Genomic DNA, 10,191 nt, shown 5'->3' on the forward strand with positions numbered 1-10,191 from the left:
ATTTGACCAAAACACAACAAATGCATTCTTGTAATAATGAAATTACTAGCTAGGGGGTATCACATCAAGTATTTAACGTTACACATTGGAGTCCACTCCGGTAGCATTCTTCTTGTCAAATTAGCCTATCATGCTAACTCACCTGGTGGAAGCAAGAACTTTTCCAGTTCTCATATATATTCTTCCAAATTTGCCAACAAGGATTCAAATCAGGGTTTCTATTTCATGCTTAGCTAGCTCATTATTGAAACATAAAGTGTCAATAACGGTTTGTTCTCCTGTATTCAACCCAAACGAAGAAATAAAGTAAAACTAGTACTAGCTCCAGCTAATGGGGGGTGTGTAACCATAGAAACATAACGCTCGGTGACGTCTTGGGGTGAAGAGTTACAGTTCATATGTTACGTTCAACGCGCGCACGTTTGAAAGTGTCATGGCGGAGTCCACAGGCGCGCTGTGAAAATATTCTAAACTGATCGATTCTGTTGTAATAGTTGATTCTAATTGACTCTACCATACAATCCAGTAAAATGGCATCTACTGCGGCAGGGAAACAGAGGATACCGAAAGTAGCGAAGGTAGCGAAAAGTTTAAAAACAGCTAACGTTAGCTAGTGAACTTGTAATATGGCCTAGCCAGGTAACGTTAGCTAGCTAACCATAACAAGACTTGTGCTTTGTTTTGGTACGAATGTAGATTACTTCTAGCTACATTAAACGAACGAAAAGGTAGCATGCTATGTAAGAACTGCTATTTTGTATTTATTTAACTAATGTAGATTACTATATCGAGAAATCTGACCCAACTGTGTGCGAGGAAGGGGTAGCTAATTATTTAAAGTTTGCCAGCTAACTACACGAACTGTTTACATTTGGAACATGTACTACCTATGTAGCTAACTAGTATTGTCTTCAATCAACTAGTTTCATCCAATTCCAAAATAACGTCTTCATTTGTGCTGTGAAGGTGAAAAACAAAGCTCCTGCAGAGGTACAAATCACAGCTGAGCAGTTGCTCAGGGAGGCAAAGGAGAGGGAGCTCGAGCTTCTGCCACCGCCACCCAAGCAAAAGATCACTGATGAAGAGGAGTTGAACGATTACAAGTTGAAGAAGAGGAAGGTAAGACCCCAAGTGACACATGCATTACACTTCAGACTTCAGTCTTACTGTTGGTATTCTGTTGGTGTGCCAACCAGACAGTTTCAACATTCTCAGTTGTCTGCAAATCTTGTGAAGTACACAGTAGTAAATATATTGAACTAATCAGATGCAAACTGGACTCGACTCCTTCTCTTAGGGATTTGAAGACAACATCAGAAAGAACCGTACTGTTATCAGCAACTGGATAAAATACGCTCAATGGGAGGAGAGCCTGAAAGAAGTCCAGAGGTAAGTTAATGCTTGTTAATGTCTCTGTGAAGCTGATTCTTGTGATTCATACATATATGGAGTCTAATGTGAATGTAGATGGATTTTGACAGGGATAATTGTTGTATATGAAATCTGATGTGAATGTTATAGATGGATTTTGACTGGGATACTTGTTATCTGAGCTTTTTTTTAACACTTTCCCCCCCAGGGCTCGCTCTATTTACGAGCGTGCTCTGGATGTAGACCACCGAAATATAGCTCTGTGGCTGAAGTATGCCGAGATGGAGATGAAGAACCGGCAGGTAAACCACGCCCGCAACATCTGGGACAGAGCCATCACCATCTTGCCCCGTGTCAACCAGTTCTGGTACTTAACAACTTTATCTCTCCTAAACTGAGCATATCTGGTTAAAAAAGTTTAGGTTAAAGAAAAGCACAATTTTGTCGCTCATCTGTTCTTTTTGCTGCTTTCCCCCTTTCAGGTACAAGTACAGTTACATGGAAGAGATGCTGGGCAACATCGCTGGCTGCAGACAGGTGTTTGAGCGCTGGACAGAGTGGGAACCAGAGGAACAAGCCTGGCACTCCTACATCAACTTTGAGCTGCGCTACAAAGAAGTCGACAAGGCCCGCTCCATCTATGAGAGATATATCCTTTTGATGGGAAGTGCTTAAAGCAATGACTTACTACAATGTATTAGCAAATGAGTTGTGGTTGCTGACTGTAGATATTAATTAACAGGTGTTTTATTCTAACAGATGATTACATTTGTAATGATGCATTGCCTATGGTAGTGGTATTACCTTCATGCCTGTAGAGTGCATCTCTCTTTTTTAAAGCTCCTTAACTCCAGTGCACTTGTGATTGTTCACCCTGATGTGAAGAATTGGATTAAGTACGCCCGTTTTGAAGAGAAGCATGGCTACATCGCCCATGGGAGGAAGGTGTTTGAAAGATCAGTGGAGTTCTTTGGCGAGGAGCATGTTAATGAGAACCTTTTTGTGGCCTTCGCCAGATTTGAAGAGAAACAGAAAGAGGTTTGTAAATCTGACACTTTGTACCATGTCAGTTTTATTCCCACACATTTATAGTGTTCTCCAACTGTGGTCAACAGAACAACACAACTTTTCTCCCCCTTGTGTCTTAGTTTGAGAGAGTTCGAGTCATCTACAAATACGCCCTGGACAGAATTCCCAAGCAGCAGGCTCAGGAGCTCTTCAAGTTCTACACCGTGTTTGAGAAGAAGTTTGGAGACCGGAGGGGAATCGAGGACGTCATCGTCAGCAAGAGGAGATTTCAGTATGAAGAGGAAGTCAAGGTAAATTAAACCCGTGAAGATTTGCAAAGATTTCATCCCAAAATAACCCATTAAAACAATATTCTATCCACTAATGGCTTGTTATTGGATTGTGTTTTTCTTCCTGTATAGGCAAGCCCACACAATTATGACGCATGGTTTGATTACCTACGCCTGGTGGAGAGTGATGCGGATCCTGACACTGCCAGGGAGGTCTATGAGAGAGCCATCGCCAATATCCCTCCTATACAGGAGAAGAGGCACTGGAGAAGATACATTTACCTGTGGATAAACTACGCTCTATATGAAGAACTGGAGGTCAAGGTAGGCCTGCATTGCATCCTCTGTGTCTAAATAATGGCTATTAGGGATGTAACGATTCACCGGTATGCATCGGTACCCGATTCAAATGTTTAAGATACGACTGCATCGGTCCGCGAACCCCAAACCGATCCAAATGTAGCATGTATCGGTCAGAAAATCTATTTAAAAGTTACGAATCACTGATTCACTAACATTTTTTTTCTCTCGTATTACTTTCTTTCTACCTTCCAAAAATACACATGACCAAAAGTATGTGGACACCTGCTCGTCGAACATCTCATTCCAAAATCATGGTCATTAATATGGAGAGGTCCCCCTGTTGCTGCTATAACAGACTCCACTTTTCTGGGAAGGCTTTCCACTAGATGTTGGAACATTGCTGCTGGGATTTGCTTACATTCAGCGACAAGAGTATTAGTGAGGTCGGGCACTGATGTTGGACGATTAGGCCTGGCTCAGTCGACATTCCAATTCATCCCGAAGGTATTTGATAGGGTTGAGGTCAGAGTCAAGTTCTTCCAAACTGATCTCGACATACCATATTTGTATGGACCTCTCTTTGTGCACGGGGGCATTGTCATGCTGAAAAAGGAAAGGGCCTTCTCCAAACTGTTGCCACAAAGTTGGAAGCACAGAATCGTCTAGAATGTAATTGTATGCTGTAGCGTTAAGATTTCCCTTCACTGGAACTAATTAGCACAGTCCAAACCATGAAAAACAGCCCTAGACCATTATTCTTCCTCCACCAAACTTTACAGTTGGCACTATGCATTGGGCCTGCTAGCGTTCTCCTATCATCCGCCAAACCCAGATTTGTCCGTCAAACTGCCAGATGGTGGTGATTCATCACTCCAGAGAACGTGTAACGTGTTTCCACTGCACCAGAGTCCAATGGCAGCGAGCTTTACACCACTCCAGCCAACCCTTGGCATTACCCCCACTCGGCCATGAGAAACCAATTTCATGAAGCTCCCGACGAACAGTTCTTGTGCTGACGTTGCTTCCAGAGGTAGTTTGGAACTTGGTAGTGAGTGTTGCAACCAAGGACAGGCGATTTTTACGCGCTTCAGCACTCGGCGGTCCCATTCTGTGAGCTTGTGTGGCCTACCACTATGATGGTGCTACATTGAAAGTCACTAAGCTCTTCAGTAAGGCCATTCTACTGCCAATGTTTGTCTACGGAGATTGCATAGCTTTGTGCTCAATTTTATACACCTGTCAGCAATGGGTGCAGCTGAAATAGCCAAATATACTAATTTGAAAGGGTGTCCATATACTTCTGTATATATAGTGTACCTCCTCTTTTGTGACAACTGGTGCGTCCTCTCCTTCAGTGGCTATGTCATAGCTAATTTGTAAACGGTAAATGTTGATACATTACTAGCTCAAACACTTAATCTGCAAAAATGACAAATTAATTAGTGGGTGATGGTGATTTCAGAACCAAAGTGGGGGGACAAAAAAAACAAGCTACATTGTCCCCCCCTCTTAATCTGATAGGTGGTAGATGTCTAGTCCCCCTTATGCCCCTAATCTGATAATGGTAGTGGGGTGATCGATGCCTAGTCTCCCTTATGGCTCAGATCAGGTGCCTACATACTAGTATAGACTGTGAACATACATAATTTACACACACAGAGAAGTCAGCTCAGATATGCCCAGCTCATGAGCTTCATCAGCAGCAGATATGAATTTAGAATGGAAAATGAATGTGTTTATGCAACAAATGTTAGTGCATCCAACCGAATCGTTTCAAACTAAAACGTATCATTCCTGTATCTAGATACGTATCGAATCCTTTTGAAAGGGAAAGATGCACATCCCTATTGGCTGTGATTCTCACATCGCTAAGTGTGACATTGTGCATATCCCTGTGGATTTCAGTGCTTATTGTGTTGATTGGCAGGACCCAGAGAGAACAAGGCAGGTGTACCTGGCATGTCTGGATCTCATCCCTCACAAAAAGGTATCGGTAGTTTGCAATGTTTACAATCAATGGCACCTCTGTTTCTGAAATGGGGTTTAATAAAACATTTGATATGCAACAAAAAAACATTCATCAACAAATCATCAAACTTATTACTTTGTTTCCTTCCTCATAGTTCACGTTTGCCAAGATGTGGCTACTCTACGGACAGTTTGAAATCCGCCAGAAGAACCTCCAAGCTGCTAGACGAGGCTTGGTAAGGTCCCTACTGTTGATGATTTATGTTTTTCATTGTGATACTTCAAGTTTCAACATTTTCTTTTATTTGGCCTTCTCCCTCTCCCCAGGGCACAGCCATTGGTAAATGTCCAAAGAACAAGCTGTTTAAGGGCTACATTGAACTGGAGCTGCAGCTCAGAGAGTTTGACCGATGTAGGAAGCTTTATGAGAAGTACCTGGAGTTTGCCTCCGAGAACTGCACCACCTGGATCAAGTTCTCTGAGCTGGAGACCATCCTGGGAGACACAGAGAGGGCCCGGGCCATCTTCGAGCTGGCCATCGGACAGCCACGACTGGACATGCCAGAGGTCAGGCTCACAAACGTTCACCCTGGACATTTATTTACTCACTGTATTGGCCTTCCATTTTCAGCATGTCTGAAGACACCCTTCACGTAAAAAGTATTGTAGTGAAAACTAATTGAAATACCACTGAACAGTATTTTACTTTCAAATGTTTAATTTTTAAAATCTTAGGTGTTGTGGAAGTCCTACATCGACTTTGAAATTGAGCAGGAAGAGTATGACAACACCAGAGGTCTCTATAAGAGATTGTTGCAGCGCACACAGCACGTCAAGGTGAGAGCTGTCCCTTTAACCTTAGTGACTAACTTGCTACCAACAGTCCCATACTACATTACTCATCTGCCTAATACTCACTGTGGCTCAGTAACTCATCAAACAATACTTGATCATTTTGTAATTTTGCCAAATGTGTTACCTGCAGGTCTGGATCAGCTATGCCCAGTATGAGCTGTCCATTGATAACTCTGACCGGCTGCAGAGGTGTAGAGGGATCTTTGAGGAGGCCAACAAGGGCCTGAGGAGCTGTGAGGAGAAGGAGGAGCGTCTGATGCTGCTGGAGTCTTGGAAGGAGTTTGAGCAGGAGTTTGGCTCAGACACGACCAGGGAAAGGGTTAAGAAACTGCTGCCGGAGAAGGTGAAGAAGAGGAGAAAGCTCACGGCAGAGGACGGGGTAAGTAGTGTTTCTCTTAGCCTTATCATACCAATCCAACATAAATTCATTACCCTTGTTTATGTGTTGTGGTTTGGCTGATCACTAATTGACTTTTCATTTTGATCCATCAGTCAGATGCAGGGTGGGAGGAGTACTACGACTACATCTTCCCTGAGGATGCAGCCAACCAGCCCAACCTCAAGCTGCTCGCCATGGCCAAGATGTGGAAGAGGCAGCAACAAGAAGAAGATGATGAAGAAGACGATGAAGAGGATGAAGAAGACGATGATGAGGAAGAAAACAATGGAGGAGTGGATAGGGGTAGAGTCGAGAAAGTTGGGGGCAAAGAAATGGAGGGAGAAGAAAACAGAAGAGAGAGAGGAATAGACAAAGAAATGACAGAAGACTTAGCATCACCATCATCAGAAAAGCCTATAGTCAGTGAGCCTGTGCCTGAAAAAGTCACCAAGGAGAGCACATACGATGACGGAGATGATTCTGATGAAAGCAGTAGTGGAAGCAGCAGCAGCAGTAGTAGTGACAGTGATGGTGGTGAGAAACAGCCCAGGAAGAGCAATAAGGACTCAGTGAAAGATTAGCTTGTCTGGGGGAAAAAATGTTTTACTCATTACAAATAGGGACAAGTTGGGGACCTCATTGGATAATTTCTATTGCTTAAAAAAAAGTATGATTATTTTTCCATGTCTTTGTTTCATTCATTTACTGTGGTGCAATGACAGTGTAAATTAAAAAAACACTGATCCAACTTTTTATTTATTTGAACCATAGAACTGACTTGTAACAAAGCAGCAGATACAGACACTATCATTACCCGGGTGAGTCATGTAAGTAATAATTTATTGAATTTGGATTAAAGTCCTTTCAATTCTATATTGCATTTCAAATTTCACACCAAACAATGACTGACTCATTGTCATCAAAAATCCTAGTTTCACAAAGGATAACTTATTAGATCTGTCAATATTATGTACAATGATATTCTCTAAGCTTTCACACATCACACCCTAAAACTAGTCCTAATAACACTTTTCACACTTAATTTTCTAATGTAGACTGTGTGGAAATATGGTTGTTGCCACAACCAGAGTTGTAAACCCTACTGATTTTGACAATTTCCTAACCCTCAACACACTGCCCTTATGCCTAACCTTAAATTAAGACAAAAAGCAAATGTATGTTGTCATTCATTTTTACCATAGCCAATTTTGACTTTGTGGCTGTGGTAACCGAGAAATATAAATGCACTTGTTTTCAAAAGTGTCAGAGCCACCGTCTACTGTTATTCTATATCTTCTGGTCTGACAGGATGTGGTATAGGAATGATGGACTTCCTCTCGGTGTCTCTCGACAAGGCTTTCCTCATATCTGCAGAAAAATACAAAGAGTGAGTACATATCCACATAATGATTGTCTGAGTTACAGTAATGTTTACATTGATTTGTAGGGGTTCATATTACCATAGGCGTCTTCATCCGGTTCTCCATTGCTAGCAGAATAGTACTCTATCACGGTCCTGTAAACGCTGTAGCCTAGCTGTTTGTACATGTTCACCGCCACTTGATTGGAGACTCGCACAAACAGATCAACAAAGAACCCACCCTTCCTAAACAACAGTGAAACATAAGTGAGGCAATGAAGTAATCTTTCCTGGTACGACAAACTGAAAATGATCAACACCGATCACTTATCGCAGGCATTTTGTTGATATCGTTCATTACGATAAGTAGTCTATACTAGAGAAATGTGAAGCTTTAAATGAAATAAGTTTGCTAATATGGGTGATTGTTAATGGGACAATTGTTGGCAACCATCAAAATATTAGTAGTAGTTTAAAGGATAATATAAAAAAGCGGTGCACATTATTGTTATAAAACTATCGTTCTATTTATCGTCATTGCATCGATTCAGGCAATTTAGCGCAATATGTATTTTTGTCCATATCGCCCAGCTCTACTCTAACATGGTTATTGTTCAGTAGGGTACAAGAAAACTCAAAGGGTTTCTTATTGGACCAGGTAGTCCAGTGTTTCCCCAACTCCGTCCTGGGGACCCCAAGGGGTGCACATTTTGGTTTTTGCCCTGGTACGACACAGCTGATTCAAATGACAAACTCATCATCAAGCTTTGATTAGTGGAATCAGCTTTGATTAGTGGAATCAGCTTTGATTAGTGGAATCAGCTTTGATTAGTGGAATCAGCTGTGTAGTGCTAGTGCAAAAACCAAAATGTGCACCCAGTCGGGGCCCCAAGACAGAGTTTGGGAAACGCTGAAGTACTACCTCCGTTTCAGTAAAAAAAATAAAATTGCCAAATGAACAAAACCCTGATCGTAGTAACCTGAAGCATTAGAAGTCAGCCCCACCTTTCTGAGATCTCCTCCAGCATCTCCATAAGCTTGGCTGCCAGTCCCAGTCGTCTGAACTCTGGGGCCACAGAGAGAGCTGTGACGTGGCCATGCCACTCTTCTCGCGCCACTGATCCCTCTGCCTTTCCCATGACTGAGGATAGTCAGAAGTGTCATTTTGATGGAAGCTACACAGAGTGTATGCCTTTGCTATTGCAATTATGTTTTCTATTGCATTTTCTCTAAAGCAATCATCATATTGCTAGGTGTGTATGACATGTAGGCTCTACTCACTGTAACCCATCAATTCACCACCAGGGGCCTCTGAAACAATGAAGTACTCTGGCCAGTGGGCCAGGTACTGTAGGTAAAATGGGATTCCGTACTGTGAAAGAAAGTTAAGGAAAGCTCGTCTTCTCCTGATAACAATACAAAGGCTAACGTTGCACTATCTGGGGTTTCTGTGCATGACGGTGGTATGTTATTACAATGCTGGGGAACAATTTGTACTGAAAGGATACAGTCTCTGTCAATGGATCCAGGTTGCTGTGAAGAGAGAAACAAATACTGAGATGCTTCGTGCATTCAATGCAATGCCCCGATGAGGTGCAGCAGACTAAACAGTTGAATTAACTGTCATTATGCGCAGCGTTACCGATCTAACTGTTAGTTAGCTGGCTCTAGTTAGCCAGCTAATCTTGGAAAGCTTGCTTAGCTAGCTATTGAGCTATTATTGTCCATGAAATATACCAAATAATGTATCTTATAATCAAGAGTTGACTAGTGTAAACTAGCTAACGTTAGCAGATAGTCTAAAACTATGCATCGCACGTATGATAATTAACTTCTGGCTAGCTAGCTATACTTGCAACTAGCCCACAAGCAATTGCTATTGTTCATTAAAACACAATGACGGTGTAGCTAGATGGGTAACCTATTCAACAATATTATAAATATTGAAATTAACTCACATGTTGTTGAATTTGAACAAATCATCACATGTGAAAGCTCGTAATGTTGTCATTTTGCCTGTACAGTTGCCGCGTTCAATCCTAGTTGGAACAAGGACACTCGGAAATATTGCACTTCCTGATTCGTTGAACGCGGCACGTGTATAACTATATTACAAACACTTATACACTTATCGCTAGTCGGAAATATCTGAGTTCCAACTAGTACATGAACGCGGCAAAAGTGTCTGCGACCCTTCAACTTTAGCATCAACAAGAACATTGACGCCCTCCTTCGTCAGGGAGGTGTCATTGCCTGTTGTTTACTGCCATCTGCTGTTGGACTGAGAAAATAGCAGACTAACTTTAGTAGAACACAATATATATATTTTTTACCTTTCTTTAACTAGGCAAGTCAGTTAAGAACAAATACTTATTTACAATGGCAGCCTACACCGGCCAAATCCGGACAACACCGGCCATGATTGGGAGCCCTATGGGACTCCCAATCATGGCCGGTTGTGATACAGCCTGGAATTGAACCAGGGAGTCTGTAGGGACTCCTCAAGCACTGAGATGCAGTGCCTTAGACCCCTGCCCCACTCGGGAGTCCAAAGATGAGAAAATATAATGATGACGAGCCATATCTAGAATGACATTTCGATGATTTGTACAAATAAGCCATCAAATACATTCTGCTGGTAAATTAATTAAATATTA

At 42.0% G+C, this 10,191-nt stretch overlaps 3 protein-coding genes across 3 annotated transcripts in view; 1 reads left to right on the forward strand and 2 right to left on the reverse strand.

Moving 5' to 3' along the window:
* The window catches only part of cfap61 (cilia and flagella associated protein 61), a 51,817-nt gene extending 51,428 nt beyond the window's left edge, over positions 1 to 389 (reverse strand). Inside the window, exon 1 of the mRNA XM_071369723.1 lies at positions 143 to 389. The gene's annotated coding sequence lies outside the window, so the exon portion shown is untranslated. The remainder of the gene's footprint in view (positions 1 to 142) is intronic.
* A 17-nt stretch (positions 390 to 406) lies between these two features.
* Positions 407 to 6,922, forward strand: crnkl1 (crooked neck pre-mRNA splicing factor 1). The gene is made up of 14 exons (XM_071369724.1): positions 407 to 578; positions 967 to 1,119; positions 1,298 to 1,389; positions 1,580 to 1,738; positions 1,854 to 2,020; positions 2,231 to 2,409; positions 2,520 to 2,690; positions 2,802 to 2,993; positions 4,900 to 4,959; positions 5,096 to 5,176; positions 5,268 to 5,507; positions 5,676 to 5,777; positions 5,926 to 6,174; positions 6,288 to 6,922. The coding sequence occupies exons 1-14, from the start codon at positions 531 to 533 to the stop codon at positions 6,753 to 6,755; spliced, it is 2,361 nt and encodes a 786-aa protein (XP_071225825.1). The 5' UTR covers positions 407 to 530; the 3' UTR covers positions 6,756 to 6,922.
* On the reverse strand, positions 6,918 to 9,712 carry LOC139556154 (N-alpha-acetyltransferase 20). Its single transcript, XM_071369726.1, has 6 exons — positions 9,493 to 9,712; positions 9,043 to 9,067; positions 8,816 to 8,906; positions 8,540 to 8,675; positions 7,635 to 7,780; positions 6,918 to 7,542 (listed from the first exon to the last, which is right to left on the reverse strand). Exons 1-6 carry the CDS (start codon positions 9,543 to 9,545, stop codon positions 7,457 to 7,459), a joined length of 537 nt encoding a protein of 178 aa, XP_071225827.1. The 5' UTR covers positions 9,546 to 9,712; the 3' UTR covers positions 6,918 to 7,456.
* Positions 9,713 to 10,191: the final 479 nt, after the last annotated feature.

This window comes from Salvelinus alpinus, chromosome 27 (genome assembly GCF_045679555.1).
Source record: "Salvelinus alpinus chromosome 27, SLU_Salpinus.1, whole genome shotgun sequence".
NCBI lineage: Eukaryota > Metazoa > Chordata > Actinopteri > Salmoniformes > Salmonidae > Salvelinus > Salvelinus alpinus.

What these genes read in the sequence shown, in the direction of transcription:
- crnkl1 (XM_071369724.1), top strand. Translation starts at nt 531, where the DNA reads ATGGCATCTACTGCGGCAGGGAAACAGAGGATACCGAAAGTAGCGAAG. An exon ending in CACGACTGGACATGCCAGAG is followed by an intron (nt 5,508 to 5,675) that starts GTCAGGCTCACA and finishes TTAAAATCTTAG; the next exon opens with GTGTTGTGGAAGTCCTACAT. An exon ending in AGCGCACACAGCACGTCAAG is followed by an intron (nt 5,778 to 5,925) that starts GTGAGAGCTGTC and finishes TGTTACCTGCAG; the next exon opens with GTCTGGATCAGCTATGCCCA.
- LOC139556154 (XM_071369726.1), bottom strand. Translation starts at nt 9,545, where the DNA reads ATGACAACATTACGAGCTTTCACATGTGATGATTTGTTCAAATTCAAC. An exon ending in TTGTTCAAATTCAACAACAT is followed by an intron (nt 9,068 to 9,492) that starts GTGAGTTAATTT and finishes CTCTCTTCACAG; the next exon opens with CAACCTGGATCCATTGACAG. An exon ending in TGGTGAATTGATGGGTTACA is followed by an intron (nt 8,676 to 8,815) that starts GTGAGTAGAGCC and finishes GACTATCCTCAG; the next exon opens with TCATGGGAAAGGCAGAGGGA.